At 57.4% G+C, this 16,498-nt stretch overlaps 1 protein-coding gene across 22 annotated transcripts in view; it reads right to left on the bottom strand.

Annotated features, from left to right (window-relative positions):
* RALGPS1 (Ral GEF with PH domain and SH3 binding motif 1) overlaps nucleotides 1-16,498 on the bottom strand; it is a 287,326-nt gene that overhangs the window by 16,249 nt on the left and 254,579 nt on the right. For 17 of the 22 annotated variants that reach the window (XM_049710721.1, XM_049710726.1, XM_049710727.1 and 14 more), the window contains 3 exons: nucleotides 12,124-12,250; nucleotides 10,621-10,778; nucleotides 8,359-8,410 (listed from right to left, as the gene is read on the bottom strand). In XM_049710721.1, coding sequence (XP_049566678.1) covers nucleotides 8,359-8,410; nucleotides 10,621-10,778; nucleotides 12,124-12,250 — 337 coding nt within the window. The remainder of the gene's footprint in view (nucleotides 1-8,358; nucleotides 8,411-10,620; nucleotides 10,779-12,123; nucleotides 12,251-16,498) is intronic. The other 5 variants (XM_049710734.1, XM_049710737.1, XM_049710735.1 and 2 more) reach the window with 2 other exon arrangements.

The raw sequence follows: 16,498 nt of genomic DNA, 5'->3' as shown, positions 1-16,498 counted from the left end.
GGGCGGCTTCCTGGCGTCCCGCTCTCAAAGGCACCCCTACTCAACAGGTTCCTGCTGCAGCTCACACTGGGCGGGCTTTGTCAGTGTCTGTGAGGCTGGATGGCCACAGATTTGTAGAGCCTGGATCTCCTGGGCTGGGGCCACCTCCCAGGTCCCTGGTCCCTTGACTCCCCCGATGGAGTCTTCTCCTGGTGGTTCTGGCTGCCTGACATTTAAGAGCAGCTGTCATTTATCCCCGCCCGTCAGGAGGTGGCTACGTGCTTCCACACACCGTTCCTCCCAGCTCTGAGAGGGGCGCTGTTCTCACCCTGTCTTAGACGAGGAAACTGGGGCTCAAGGAGGTGAAGCCACTTCACCAATGGGTGAAGCCACCCATTGGCCTGTCACTAGGGATGGAGACACAAGTGCTTACATAGGGAGGATGTCTTTTCCACATGAGCCAAGGGCCTGCATCAGTCAAGCTACCCCAGGTAGGGGAGGTCAGAGCCTGCTCCACCTGGAGCCTGGGGAGTAACGCTGGCTTTGAAGTGCAGTGTAATGGTGACTTTTCCCCAAGGCCAGCTTTTAGGAGACTATAGGCAGGGTGGTGGCCAGCCTTCCCTCCCAAGGCAAGCACTGCAGGGCTGGAGGAGGGCTGTGACAGGTGGGGCGGCTCTGGCTGGGCCCAGGCGGGCTAGCATCAGCACAGAGGAGACAGGACCTTCAGCCACTGGAACCACTTCCAGTGCTTTGAGATTTGTTATTTGAATGTTCACGGCCAGAAAACGCAAAATGAGTGGGCAGTGGTATCTGGTGAACTCCAGAAATAAAGGCATTTCTCCAACCGACGGGGGCTCCCAACTCCAGAACCACAGGCACCTTTCCCAGCAACATACTGGGAACAAGTGGCTGAACAGAATGTATCCCAGGAGGGCCATTCTACTGCTCCCTCTCAGGGACAGATCTTAAGGAGGATCTGGGGGAAGAGGGCTGCAGCAGGCCACTCTCCTCATGGGGAGTCTGGTCTGGGGAAGCTGTGGGCTGGCAACCAAGTGGAACGCCTCAGGCCCAAAGCGAGTTCAAGAAGAAGAAGAAGAAGATGATGATGATGATGGAGATGATAAAGATGACGGTGACGGGGATAGGGTGGTGACGATGAGGAGGATCAGATGATGGGATGATGGTGATGGTGGGGAGGATGGGTACCAGGCAACGTGCTAAGCAGTACTCGTTCACTATCCTATTTAATCACACAATACTGTGGGGCAGGCACTGTTCTTATCCCCACGTTATAGACAAGGAGTCTGAGGCTTAGAGAGGTGGAGTAACTTGCCCAAGATCACAACACAGGGAAGAGGAAGATGGTTGGTGCCACTGAGGTGGAAGCAGCCAGGGTCCTGCTTAGGCCAACAGCATCATGAGAATTCAGACTGGCTGAGGCAGGTCTGAAAGGCATCTTCTCCTCAGTAGTTTTCTAGGTACACATTAGGTGGTAGGTATCTTGGGGGTTAAATATCAGAAAGCCCTGAGTCTCTGTTGCTGGTCCAGGAGTGGGGAGCAAGGAGAAGTCTTGGATAATAATTACACTGAGGCCTCAGTAATCTTGTCTTAGCAGAAGTACCAGTCCCCCCACCATTCTTCTATCTCAAGTGCACAGAGCCCCTGGTAGGAGTGTACCTGTGGAAGGGTTCAAGTGATGCTGTTCATCAACAGTGTCCACCTGTACCAGTAAACCCTTGCTGGGAAGCCGTCCCATTGGACCAGGTCTTGGTCCTTGCCGCTACCTAATGACTTACCCTCATCTGCAGGCAGGAAGCTGCCACCCTAAGTTCTGCTGGGCCTGGGATGTCCCTTCCTGCAGTACTTGTTAAAGGACTTCTGCTGCCTGGGAATCACATTTTTCTCTGGGTAGCGTCCCTGATCCACTGAGTGGGTCCCTAGGAGCCATATCTGCGCTGCATGCTTAGCTGAGGGGACAGAACCACCCTTGATCCAAGCCAGGTCAATCAGGTTTTCTCTCTTGGCAGTTAAGAACCAGATTTGAGAGGCTGACAGTCAGGCTCTGTGGCTCGCTGAAGCTATAACACGTAAACTTGGGAGCTATGAGGCATCAAGCTTCCCCAGTGTGAGCTGAGAGGTCTAGAAATCTGGGCTGCAGAAGGAGAGGAGAGCATAGCAGGTATGCATAGAGAAGGGTCAACACCAGATGGAAAGAGGGTCCTGTTCACCTTCTAGGACCTGACTCTGAGAGGTTGTAGGTGCTGGACAGAGAGGTTGTGGGCAGAGATTTCTCAGCTACCTGTGAAGCCACAGCAGCTAGCAGACAGGGCCCAGCCCTTGTCTGTCAGGTCCAAGCACAGGATCAAGCAAAAGGCCAGGGACTGTTGCCCGCTCTTCTCTCCCAGAGGGGCCTGAGCTCCTGGGTGGAGCCTAACTCACCAGACGTCAGTGTCCGATGCTGACAACAGGCAAGAGATGTCATCTCTAGGGGACCAAAGTCAGAAGCTTGGCACATCACCCAGCTGGGCTGCCACCCAAGGCCGAGCAGCAGAACGGAGCAGCACGATGGACCCGGGGAACCAGACTGAGGGCTAGGAAGGGGAGGGCCACCAGCCTGGGGGGTTCCAGGGCCTCAGCCACAGGGGACAGGGGTGGGGCAGTGAGGCCCTCTGTGAGGGTCACCCTGAGAACAGCCACCCTCATGGCTGCACTTCAGTTGAAGTGGACCCCTTGCCTCCAGGATCGCCCCCAGAACTTCGTCTCCCTCTCCTAACATGCCGCAGAGTTTGGGGCCCAAGAGGCACCCTTGAACCCTGGCAATCCCAAGGCATCTACCAGAGTCCTCTGACCTTCTCCGGGAGGAAAAGGAGTGTTTTAAAGACTCTGACTTGTGGGTAGCAGGCCTGGGGCTCTGCTGCCATGACTCCACTTTCCTGGGGTCTTCCTAAGGATGCTAGAAGATTTCATAGGCTAAAGACAGCACAGTGCGGAAACCGTGTCACCCAACCTCCTCTACACCCCAGAGCACCTACAGGCCAACTGTCAACAGCACCCTCTTAAAGGGGCCTTCCCCACAATTCAGAGTCACCCTGGAGGCCAGCAGGGCTGGCAGACACTTGCCTGCACTGTAGCCCATCCACCCCATGATGACTGAACTGCCATGTGGGAAATTTTCTCTTCGTCCCAACCAGCCTTAGACTCTGGGATGTCTTGCTTGCTGGCGAGAAGTTCCTACTGAGCGAAATTCATACACATCCCAAAGTAAGTTCCCCGCCAGGAGCAACGGCACCTATGTGTCCAGTATTTCCTGTGAGCATCCTCCCTGTAGAGCTGGGGAACCTGAGGCTCGGAGAGCTTGAGAGACATGCCCTTGAGAGAGTAGGCGGCCCTGACCTCAGCCCTGGCCACCCCTCCACCCCACAACGCTGCTGACAGTGTCCAGAGGTCACGACGACCTCTCTCTGCAGAGGCACATTCAGAACTTCAGAGACCAGGGCTCATCACGGAGCCCAGCCCTCCTGCAGAGACTCAGGGACACGCAGCTTCCCTGGGCCACCTCTCCCCTCCTTGGACACGACTCAGGCCTCGCAGCCTCCTCAGGTCCCAGGACCCCCCTTGAGGGCCCACGGTGGTCCTCTTCACCCAATGTCCTCGGCTTTTGCTGAACCATTGCCTCTACCAGAAGCCACCCATGAACCCCCAGTCTGACTCGGGTCCCCCTGCTGGGCTTTCCTGTCTCATCCTCTTCATGACCCCCTGTGCACCTGGCATCGTGGATTGAATCTCTGTCTCCCACCTGGTCCGTCCGTGAGCTGTGACCGGCCCCCTGATGCAGCTCGACCTCCCCAGGAAGGAGAGTGAACAGCTCTGCTCTGAGGAGGCTGGTGCATTTTCCTCTCCTGCTCCCTTACCCTCTCCCACCAGAGGGGCTTCCTCCAAGGACCCCTCTGCCTCCTAGTCTCTCCGCCACCCATAGTTTGGCCTGTCTGTCACATGAGAAGGCCATTCTGCACAGCCTGGCAACGTCAGACTAGAGCAGAAGGATGGCTGAGTATTTCGGAATGAACTTTGTGACGTGCTTTCATATTTCACCCCTTAAAAAGTGACCAGGAAACATTTCTGATTACACCCTCTTTCAGAAAGTTAAATGTTGTCTTTTTCCTGGGTGAAAAAGAAACATTTACCCATTGTAGAAAATTTGGAGAATACAGAAAAAGAAAAGAAAGTCTCTCAGTAACTCTACAAGCAGAGACAACCAAGAGGAATGATATTATGTACCTTCATACACACACACATATGTGTTCATCCCCATCACCCACTTCGCTCTCTGTAAAAACCTCATTTAAAATGTTTAACTCCTAGGCTGAGGTTCTTGTTCTCACTTCAGTGCCAGCGCAGGCGTAAAGAAGCAGCTGTTACCTCTTACCGACAGGCCCGACTAATGCTCCCTGCTCCCCGTGCCATTTCTGAGGAGGCTGAGGTTTGCTTGAGGCCAGCCTGGTGCAGCGTCCACAGTTCCCACATTCCACTTCATCCAGGATGCACTGAAAATGCCTTTCCGGGGCTACCTCCCTGCCTCCCTGGGAAAGCAGATGTGACACAGGGCTCTCCTGCCTTCGTCCCACTCCCAGGACCAGGTGAGAAAACACCAGGTCAGGGACGTGAGGGGTGTCCCACCCTTGCCCCCTCCCCAGAGACTCCAGCCTCTGGCTCCCCAGGGCCCTGACCCAGGACCACCACTCTGTCCTCATTCTGGCCTCTGAAGACAGGGAGGGTCTTTGGGGGCCGCCTGGGGGCTGAGAAATGACCAGCACTGCCCAGGGTCTGGCCGCCTCAGGGCTCCCGTCTCTTCCCGTCCCTCCTCAGCCCACGGGCCCTGTGACCTGCTGAGGCAGAGCTGGATTAGGGACAGGAGGGTGAGAGCAGCGGCAGAAGGCCCAGCAGGAACAGTGGCTGGCTGCGGCCACTCCGCCAGGGCAGCCGGGCGTGTCCCGGGACTCTGGGGGCTTCAAAGCGGGTGCTCTTTAAGGCTGGCCACTTCAGGAACCACTGGGCACAGCCTGAGCTCCGGCTGCCACCCAAGGACGCCTGGGGGCCACAGGGCTGAAACGTCCAGGGGAGTGAATCAGGGAAGGCAAACTTGCAAGATGGGCCACACGATCCCACCCTTGGCCAGACAACGAGAACCGTCCTACCTGCCTGTTCACAGCAGCACAAAGGCTGACTACGATGTGCCCTGAGACCAACAGAGGGGTGTGTGCCGGCGGCTGGGTCACTGGCCTGGGCCTCCCGGCCCTGCGTGCTGGTGTCTGGCTCCATGTCTCTTCCTGGCCAAGGCCAAGCTTGTCACCAGGGCTGGGGGGCTGGTGGGCAAGTCAGTTGAAGGTTGTGGCCTGTAAGCTTCAGGGCTGTGGGGCAAGGTGCTGCCCCCCTCTCCCAGCCTGGCCTCTGGGGACTGGAACAGACAGGACCTCTTCCTCTGTGGGGACTGGCCCAGTCCTCTCCTGCACCCTTGTCTCTGGTTCTGACGCTACCGTCCACCCATGCACGTGTAAAGATGCAGGGAGAGCGGGTTCTTACAGCGTTTGCTGGGAACAGCGGGCAGGGGGTCTGGGAGGGGAGGTTCCTTGGGGGCAGCCGCTGGTCTCTGGGGCCAGGAAGAGTGAGGCCCGGCTCCCGGGGAAGAGGGAATCTGTTCCCCTTCAGTGAGCAGGGGCAACGTGGCATGGGGGAGGCCGGCGTGGACGGAGGTCCCGTGGACCTGGGCTCTGGGCGGGCGGAGGTTAGGAATAAGGAGGCCCAGGCAGCAACAGGACCTGTGGTCACTGAACTGTGAGAGAAACGAGTAACATTTTACAAAGATGTTAAAGTGTGTGAGATAAATCCCCTCCAAGTCTCCCGTGGGGTCTTCAGGAAAGTCTAGAACGCTCACATGCTTTTGAGGGAGTGGACTCTTTCTGGGGGACATGAGAAGAGGCCAGTGCAGGATGGAAATGGAGACTGGAGGCTGGGCCGCGGGAGCTGGAGGCCGAGGGGCAGCTGGCGTCTGGACCGTCAGGACCGCCCTGGGTCTCGGAAGGTGCCAGAGGGGACATCCTAGCCCCGCCGGCATCCTCCAAAGCAGGTGGTCTCCTGTTCCCTTCCGCAAGAAGGGGCCGGACTGGGAGCTGGGTCCCGAGGAGGTGAGGGACAGGCCATTCTCCTGGAGGCGGGGCTGGACACCTGCACAGGCCAGCTGTCTGTGAGACCAGCGCTTGCCAGAAAGCCCACCCAGAGTCCTGTTAGAGACATTCAGATGGAGAGCGGGTCTCATGCTAGATCCTAAGTGAAAGAGACAGAAGAGACACGCTACAGCGTTTGGTGTTCCCCGAGTGGAGCACAGCACCGTCTCCCTGAGCGGGAGTTCTCTCACCACCTTCCTCCCTGGCAGCTCTGATCTCAGTCGCGGGTGGTTAGTAGGAACCGTATCTGCCACCTTCAGTGACTGGCAAGGTGTCTGGCAGGGAGCAACGCTTAATAAACAGCTTTGAATGAATGAGTGAACGAGTGAACGAAGGAATGAACGAGTGAACACGAGGAATGGATGAGTGAACGAAGGAATGAACGAGTGAACACGAGGAATGGATGAGTGAACGAGGGAACGAACGAGTGAACACGAGGAATGGATGAGTGAACGCAGGAACGAACGAGTGATCACGAGGAATGGATGAGTGAACGAAGGAACGAACGAGCCATGAGCAGGTCCAGGTGTGGATACTATCCAGGATCCACGTCCTCTCGTCGGCCCGTGGTTGGGGAGGTGCTGGATTGCCCGTAAGCCCCCTTCCTCAGGGCTGCCCCAGGAGTCCCCTGACCGGTGCTGAGAAAAGTCAAACTTCTGCTCATCAGATCCAGAGTCTGCCCTGTGCCTGTTTGGCTCTCACCCCTCCCTGGGGCGGGCAGGGAGAGGGCAGTGGGGCCCGTTTGCCTGTGCTCCCCAAATCAGAGCAAACATCCCTCCAGGAGGCCTGTGGCGGGACAGAGGGAGGAGCTCCGAGGGCTCAGGGCGTCGTCCCTCCCCCTCTTTAGCCCCCTACCTAGGGTTTCACGAGGACAGATGGACTGGCTGACCGACGTGGGGACAGCCCCTGCAGTGTCGCAGCGGCTCTGGACGAGGCATGGTGGTGATGAGGTGGGCCCCATGATCGGGGGAGGTGGACGTGGGTCAGCTCTGCCCACCAGGGGCGGGTGAGGCAGGACCGCCACGTCACCTCTCCACGCCTTGCTGTCCACAGGCACGAAACAGGGACATTTTACAAGTAACCACCACGTAGCTAGGTCTGAGGATTGGGAGAGACCAAGACAGTGCCTGGTACACAGGGAGTGCTCAGCAAAGATCACTTACCCCACATGACAGCACTCTGCCCTGCAGGGATGGCCAGATTCACCCCTCCTCTGGTCATTTATGATTGTGGAGGCTGAGGAGACAGGTGGCTTCAACACCAGAGGAGGAGTGTGTGTATACGTGAGAGGCATGTATGCCTGCACTGTGAATGTACACCCAAATCTGTGTGAGCGTACGTGAGTGTGCATGTGTATGTGTGTACATACACACGTATGCAGAGGGTGTAGCGTGTGTGCGTGTGTGTCCGTGTGAGTGTGTGTGTGCCTGTGCACACAGGCTAGTGGAAGGGCTACTCTGAGGGACGGTGCAGACCTGCCTCTGCATCACTGGGTCTCCCTGGCTCCCCTCAGAACTTAAGTCGCCATGATGCCCTTCACCTTCGGCGGCGCCTAGGCTGTGGGAGCTCCCCGTGCAGAGTCCCTGTCTTCCTAGAGCCCACCTGGTGCCTGGCGCAGAGGAAGCGGCAGCAAGTGGAGTAGGCGCAAGGGGTGAATCCCCGGGGCAGACGGGCGGGCTGCAGGGAGCCCAACCCCGGGCCAGGGTCCCCTTCGTTCACCAGTGCCCAGCATGTCAGGTGTCGGCCCAAAGGCCCGAGGCCACGGGGGTGCAGCGCACTCAGACCCCACCAGGCGGAGCCACAAGCCCGTCTCCAGACGAGGCCCGTTCTCAGGCGTCTGGTTTCCAGAACCCTCATTTCAGACCAAATCTGCACCCAGGTCTTCTCGGGCGCTGGCCTCAGACTCCCGGGCCAGCTCTGGACCAGGTGATACGCGGGGCTGCCCGAGCAGGGGCTGGGACGCCCGTCCCATGCCCATCCTGCCCAGCGGCCTTCCTGCCTCGGCAGCCCCGCCCGTGGGCTGCGCACGCTGCCCTGCGGGAGCCACAGGGCAGCCTCATCAGGCTGGGCTGCCAGTGAGGTCGGGGGGGCTGGTCTCCAGCTCCCCGGGCCCTGAGTGACCCCCCTGGGAAGGAGGCCGAGCAGAGGCCACACTCACCTTGCCAGCCCTGAAGACATCTCTTCACTAAACTCTGAGCTCTCACTACTGCCTGCAAGAGGAACACAGATGGGTGAGTGCGGCGGCCTCGCAGAAGAGGGGCCACCCGGAGCGGCCCATTCTCCTGGGTCACCGGGCCCGGGCCCCGAGCTGCACAGACGTGCCGGAGGCACAGCTTCCTGACCCTGTGGCTGTCAGCGTGGCTCGGCTTCTGCTTTGCTGCTGCTATTTCTGACTCTCGGCCCATCCCGTCCCGCTGTTTCCTGCCCCTGAGGGTGGGTCCTCCACTCCCTTTCCTGCCCCTGAGGGCTGCAGCTGCCTGCCCACCAGTCCTCTGGGGTCTGGGCCTTTAGGCCTCTGTCTTGGCCTGGCCTGGCTTCACCACCGCCTCCCTTCTGGCCCAAGTAAAACCAGTGTCAAACAGGCCTCACCTGGTGAAGACAGGGGCCAAACGAGCACACTTCTTCCTCCGAAGGTCAGGGCTCGACTAGACGCTGGTCAGGGAGCAGCTGCATAGCAGCAGACAGAGGCCCCGACGGAGCACCCTTCAGATCCTGGGCAGTGCGCACACAGCGGGGCCCAGCCCTCCCCCAGGCCTGCCCTGTGGCCGACTTGGACTCTCCAAGGCCCGGCTTCAGCCACGAGGACAGCAGACAGATTTTCTCGGAGGGGCCTGGGTTCCACACTCTTTGCCTGGGCTGCCTGCTGACACCACAGCTGGGCAGTGGGAGGGGGAAAAGGAGATCTCAGGTCCCTTGGGAGTTACAGGACGGAGGGGACCAGTTCAGCTCCAGACAGGGCACGTGCACATACGGTAACGTGCTCCCAGCCTTTCAGCTCCAAACGGAAAAACATCTGAGTTTCCCGAGTAGAAGAGCCGAGAACCAAACTGCCTGGTGATCTCCCGCCTGGATACTGGACAGCATTGCGTCTGACTCAGTTTTCTGTCTCAAGAATAGAAAGGCCTGGGCTCAGGCGCAGCTCAGAAAGTTTCCTGGATGTAAAACAGCCGCTCTGCTGCCCAGCTGAATGCTCTGGGGCCAGCATTTCCCAGACCGGTTCCTCAGAACCCCATCCCAGAGGACTCTCCAAGGAAGATGGTTCCTGCCCAGATAACGAGGGAACCTGCAGACTCCGCTGCCTTCTGGGAGACCCACAGAGCCCATAGGCACGTTAAAGTCTCTGGGAAGAGACCTGCCTACGTGGTTTATCCCAGCCTTTCCCCAACACACAGACCCTGAATTCTTTCCCCAAGGCACACCCATGAACCGCAGGCTACACTGTCCTAAGCTGGTATAAACCCCCGACCGGGTCCAAGTGGGATGACCTCCTTCCTGGACAGAAGGCAGACATGGACCTTGCTTGTCACAGATTTTCCAGGAGGTAGGAGACAGCTGCCCCCGGCAGTGGCACTGCCTCGGAGACGGGCCTCATTTCAGGAGGACGTGGGATGTGAGATTCCTGCCAGATTGTCCTGTCCGCACCACCCTCTTCCGTCCCATGCCCAGGGGCCCTCCACCCTACAGGCCTCCGACTAACCTGCTGCCAGCCCCAGGAGGGCTCCCTGTTAAGGGAAGTAGACAGACACACAGACTACAGAAGCGTGGGCACACTGAAAGGACACAGCCAGCGGAGAGTGCGCTTGTCTGACAGCAGAAATGACCTAGGTGACCTGGACACTGCAGCGGGACAGACCTGTGACCAGAGCTCAACGCCATCCTCAGCTCTGACCCCTCCCCTCCTGGCCCCAGCAGCTCAGTTTCTGTCCTTCCATGGACATAAGCACCATTTCTGGCTGAAGTTCAGACATATGCTTTCATCCCAGATCAGTTTTTTACCCTCCCTCACTCTGGCTTCTCAGTGTGAAGACAGGGGCACAGTGAGCACCTGGTGGCCGCCCCGCTGCGGTCCCTGGGCAGCACCTCCTCCTCTGCCCTACGTGCGGGGGCCGTGGCTCCCCAGGGACGGAGCCCCGCGGGGGCAGCGACCAGGCTTCGGCAGTTGCCGGCCAAGGATGGCGGGTCTCAGGTCCTTGTCCAGCCTGCCTGCCACTCTCAGGGCCACCAGCAGGATGAGGACAAACCCAGGGCATTTCGTGAAGCCTCGGAGGCTGGGAAGCAAAGGCCTCCCTAGCCCTGGTGACGCCTGTGGGGAGCCCCCTCTGCAGGCGGTGAGGGGCCACCAGGCACTGCACGGTGACAGAGACAGACACACGCTGGGCTGTGGCCCACCCGCTGTGGTGTGCAGGCCGGAGACGCTTACCGAGGGCGAGTCCATTGGTGACGGCAGAGGAGGAGGCGAGGGCGAGGCCCCTGCGGGGGCTGCGCGACTCCAGGACGCTGTCGTCCAGCAGGTGCCTCGCTTTCTCCGATGGGAATGTCGCACTTTTACTCTCAACTACACTCAACTGACACATCATACTGGAAAATGGAAAGGAAGAAAGAGGCAAAGCTCCTTATCTAGGGAGTGACAGTGGTTACACCTGCCCTGGCGTCCTGAGCAGACGGCACAGCTGCAGGAGAAAGACCTCCACCCAGAACCGTGGTCTAAGTCCAGGCTCTGCCCTATCTCCCCATGTGACCTTGGGCAAGTCACATCCTTCTTCTGAGCCTCAGTTTCTCCATCTGTCAAATGGGGCCTCACGATACTTGCCCTGCCTGTCTCCCAGGATGACTGTGAGGCTCGAGTGAGCGGATGGTGCTGCTGAGCCGTGGGGCCACACAAGCGAAGGGACAGTGGGACCCTGCGGTCAGCACGTCTGGTTCTGGAGTCACAAACCTGGTCCAAATCCTCACTCCAGCCTTACTCACCACTGCAAGGTACTTCACCTGTCGAACCTCACCAGCCTCGTTCTTACAATGTGTATCATATAGCGCCTAGCTTGGAGGCCTGCAGGGGCTCAGTGAGAGAATGCTGGACAGGCACGTAGCAGAGCATCCAGCACAGAGCAAGCCCCAAACACTTGGAGAGCAACCCTTTCTCCTCTAGCCTGTGAGTGACTACAGGGCTGGTCTGGGCTGGTTGAGGCTTGTGTCTTAATGGTGGAAGGAAAGAAGGAAGGAAGGAAGGAAGGAAGGAAGGGAAGGAGGGAGGGAGGGAGGGAGGGAGGAGGGAGGAGGGAAGGGGGGAGGGAAGGGGGAGGGAAGGGGGAGGGAAGGGGGGAGAGAGGGAGGAAGGGACCCAACTGCTCAGGATTCTGTGCCCGACACCCTGGGGACATGGGCATGGCTGCCCCAGCCATGCTGAGGACCATGCATGTCCCCCAGCTGTCAGCCCCACACAGCTGGGTGAACCAGCAGCAGGCTCACTGCTCTGCAGGCTTTCTGCAACAATTCGCAAGCAGAGACTCTGAGCCCCAGTACCCAAGCACCATGAGACACCTAGTGCTCCCTGGATGACAGTCATGGTGTCCACTGGACTCTGGGGTTTTCCACAAGGAGGCACTAACCGAGCTTGGGCAAACCTCCTGGGATCCCTCCACTGTTTCCCTGCCCTTCCCCACATACTTCCTCCCTTGGCTGCCGAGCCCGTGGAACCCTGTCACCAGTTCGCAGGCTGTGCTGCCGCGGATGCCCCCACTCTTCCTGAGCATGTGCCAGGCCTGAGGAGAGGGCACCAGCCCGGGACGCCGAGAGTGCCCATCAGTGACTCCCAGACGGGCGGGGGAGGGTCCGGTGGGCCGGCATTCCCAGCAGCCCTTCAGCCCACGCCCCACGCTCAGCCGTCTAGACCCGGGGAGCAGGGGGTGCTCGCTCAGTCACCCACTTGTTGCCCAGGCTGTGGCTCTTCCTGTGTCTCGGAACTGGGGGCGTGGGGAGGCTGCCAGCCACAGATGCGTCAGGACAGGTGGGCCGCCGGCTGAACCTCGCAGAACTGGAGCCGCCGGCGGGGGCTGTGAACAGAGCAGAGAGAGTGATGGTGGTGCTGCGGAGGCTCAGGGGAGGGGGGCCGGGTTTGGGGGAAGGCACCTGGCCCAGCTGTCATGGGGGGCAAGGTTCTCCCAAGTCCTGTGGGCTTCCACTCACAAGACCCTGACCCCTCCCTCCCTGCTTCCAGGCTGACAACCGACCGTCAGGAGGGCCAGTGTCCTGCTCTGCGTGGTGGCCCCCTGACTGGGCAGCCCTGCTGCTCATACGGGGGAGAGTGCCGTGGACAGACGTGGGGTTGGACGCAGGGCAGGGTTGGACGCAGCATCCTGGCCTGTTTCCCTGCGGTGAGACTCTTCGGGTGGCAGAGCTGAGCCTTAACAGCGTGACTTCTGAGTCCAGGTCGAGGGCCCTTACCCTGTGCCCTTCCACGGCCACTTTCTGTTCTCAACCACACATCCGACAAAAAGGGATGTGTGGAGGGCTTATTGGGGAGCAGCGGATTTAATGAGAGGAAGCACAGCTAGGTAGGCAGGGGTTCAGACCCCTGGCCTCTCAGCTATTGCCTGGGTGACCTTGGACGGGTTACTTCCTCCTGGAGCCTCAGTTTCCTCATCTGAAAGGTGGGAATAATTCACTCACCTGACAGGTGGTTGGGAGGGGTCATGTAGTAATGTGTGCAGAGTTAGCGTTCACTCTGGTTTTATTATGATAATATTACCTTGTCCTCCTCAGCCCCAGTCATGGGGCCAACAGGAGGTCATCAGAGCCAGGGGGTCGGGGCCACAAACCCCACTGAGCCGCACATGCAGAGACGGAGGCAGAATCCTTCATGCTGGCCATGTCCACAGCTATATTTTGTGGGGTGTGGTCTGGACCACTGTGGTACTCTTTAGTTTCTGTGGCTTGGGAAGGGAGGTGTATAAGGTGTTACGAAGACGGGTTCTTGGACTCTAATCAACAGAAACTGATAAGAGGTCAGACGAGGAATTCAGGCAAGGCTTTATTTGGACTCATGCTCACAGGGGAGCGAAAACAAGTAACAGGTTCCCTTGCTCACTCCCTGAAGGGGGGCGAGCTGGTTCCTTTCGTGGGGTCAGGCCAGGGGCGGATGGGTGGGTCAGGCTGGAGGGGTGGCTTAGGGGGTGTGCCCACCCCTTGGGGGTGCTGTGTGCAGGGATCACATGTAGTACCCTGCTCAGAAGTGGCAGTTGGGTTTTGGCCTTTTGGTATCTTATTGTTCATAATTTGCCCCAGCTGCCCATGCCCGCAGTTATTTTTAGTCCCTTATAGTTTCTCTGTATCTGTTGCTGGAGGAGACGTTTGTCCAGGTGCAAGCCCTGCAGCAAAGGGCCCCAGGTCCCAGCCTGTCTCAAAGGGACGTGACCCCAGATGCCAACTTAGCCTTAGCTACCTGGGCCAGACACCGGAGGTGGGGGCCAGGGTTTCCACAAAGGGGCTGGGCCACTTCCTGCGGAGCACATCAAACACCCTGCAAACCAAGGGGCTGCTGCCTGGCCGTGCTGGGGAACGTCCTGGAGGGCCTATGAGGCCCGAGGCCATCCAGGACTCCAGATCCTCCACCACAAGATGCTGCAGATCCACAGGTGACCTAAGGGTTCCCACGTCCTCCAGCATGCTTGGTTCATTCTTATTTTAGTGTCCAAAACAATGACCCCTGTCCCCAGCCTGTCCACTGCGGAAAGTCTAGCTCCCCTCTGGCACTTCGGAGGGTTCACAAGGCAAGGAACTCACATCATCTTAAGCTCTGAATTCCTGCTCCCAGCTGCCATCCCACTCCCTGCACCCCCTCCACGCCGCACCCCCCACCCCCATCTTCGCCTTCACTTCCCCAAGTTCCCGCCGCCACACCCTTACTAGGTCTCTGCTGTTCCGTTCAACAGCTATTCCCCAGGAGTCTCCTCCCTCCTTCAGCCCCCTGCACAACTCTTAGACCCCCTCCCCTCCAAAGGATGCCACTCTCCTGCCATGAGAAAACTGTGCTTGTCAAGTTTGATCTTCCTCGCGTCTCGCTCTGCAATTGCCACGTGCACCTCCGTCCATGCCAGCCTACCTGCCAGGCCTGGGGAGCCAGGACCACCTCCCAGCCCTACTGTTCCCTCTGAGAAGTCACCCCCCCCAACTTTCCCCTTCTCACCACTCAGTCCCCTTCCCCAGCCTGTGCACACACTCGAGTCTCTCATTTGTGAAACGGTCTCGCGGCCCCGGCACTCCTCCCGGCCCCGGCTCTCCTCCCGGCCAGCCACGCTTCCTCAGACAGAGGCCTGCTCCTCCTTACTCCGTTGTCACCCCCTCGCTCACTCCTCAAGTCGCTGAACCTGGTTTTCATTCCTGATGACATTCCCACTGACCTCCTTTTGGCCTAATCGTTGAACGCTCATCGGCCTCCTCACCAGCACCCTTGGTGTCTGACGCTCGTGATCGCTCATCACAAGGCTCCACTTCCTGGGCGTCTGTGACGTCACGTGCTCCTGCTTCTCCCTGTGCCTCTTCAATCGCCGTCAGTCTGCCTCCTCCACGGGCTCCTTATCCTCCAGCAGCTAGTGTTGTCTACCCAGGCCTCCCTCTTTGGCTCCTGGTTTTGATTTGATTTTAACTCAGCAGATCGGCTGATGACGCAAGTCTCTACCGCCTTCCTCTTTTCTGAGCCTGAGACCTACATATCCACCCGTTGGCATGACATCTCCATCTGAACTTTCCTAAGATACCACAAGTTCAGCCAGGGTTGAACCTGGACCCTCCTCCTGTATTTCCAGCCTTGGTTGGAGGCCCTGCTGGCCACTCAGTCGCCTGGCCTGGAAGAAGGGGTCGTCTTGGCTTCTTCCAGACGGTGACTGGCTTTGCTCTTCTCACTTGCTGTACACGATCGCCAAGGCCCCTAGGTTTTGTACAACCCCTCCCTGCCCATCTCTCTTGTCACCGACTGGTCTGGGTCCCCACACTTTATCTTCTTCCTGCAACCAGTCTAATCTTCTCAAATCCAACCACCATACAGATTCATGAGTGTTTGATAAATGGAAAGCTGACCATGTCATTTCCTTGCTTGAAACTGCCAGGGGCATGGTGTTCTATCCCTGCCATACCTGGTCATTTCAGCTGATCTTACAATCCTGATGGAAGAATAAAGGGACAAAGTAGCCAAGACAAATCCTAAGAAGAATAGTACAGGACTTGCCCTACCCGGTATCAGACCTGAACACAAAACAATAGTAATTCAAACAGTCTTGAGTTGGGGCATGGGGAGAGAACTGTTCAGTGAATCAGAAGTGAAAACCTGGACTTGCTTCGTGGTGGTGGCGGCATTACAATTCAGAGGGTAGGGAGGCTCTTTTCAGTACGTGGGGCTAGAACCACTGGGTTCCACGTGAAAAAAGATGAAATTAGAGTCCTCCTACCTTATATTATACAAGTGGATTAATGCCATAAATGTGAAAAGCAAAAATGCAAAACTACTGGGAAAAAACCAGACAATCCTTATGACCTTGGGGAAAGGAAAGAAACAAAAGGCATAAACCCTAAAGGAAAAGAAATGAATAAATTTGACTACATTTAAAATTAAACATTTCTGCACCCAAACAAACAAACAAATAAATAAAAGACAGCAAAAGCAATGTTAAAAGGCAAGCTGTAGTCTGGGAGAAGGTATCTGTCACCCACATCACCAGCAAAGGGTTCATGTTCAGATTTATAGAGAACTTCAAATACCAGTAAGAAAGAGACAAACCCACACCCCCAGAAAACTGGCAAAGGAGACAAACGGGGAAATTCACAAAAGAGGAAATGACCCCAATGACCAATAACTATAGGGAAAGATGCCTTAACCTCACTGGTAATAATGGGAATGCAAATTACAGTAAAAATGAGGTACATTTTCACCTCACTAGATTGTAAAAAAATAATTAGCGTGACAATATCAAGTGTTGGCTAGGTGTGGAGAGACAGGAATGCTAGTTTGGGGCTCATTTGAGTGTCAAATACTTGGAAAGCAATTAGCAATGCTGAGTAAAGGTGAAGATGCCATGCCTTCATGGCATCACCATGACCCTGGGATTCCAATTCTGGGTGTCTGCCCTCAGGAAACTCTTGCATACATGCACAAGGGGACACGTTTACAATGATGTTCAATGTGGAAACAGCCTGCATGCCCCTCGGTAGGGAAATGGATAAGTGAGCTGTGGTCTATTCATTCAACAAATTCTACAGAGCAGGAAAAAATGAAGAAACTGGATCCACAGGTATCAGTACGGATAAAA

Source organism: Orcinus orca, chromosome 6 (genome assembly GCF_937001465.1).
Source record: "Orcinus orca chromosome 6, mOrcOrc1.1, whole genome shotgun sequence".
Lineage (NCBI taxonomy): Eukaryota > Metazoa > Chordata > Mammalia > Artiodactyla > Delphinidae > Orcinus > Orcinus orca.
This window is presented reverse-complemented; position numbering and strand designations above follow the sequence as displayed.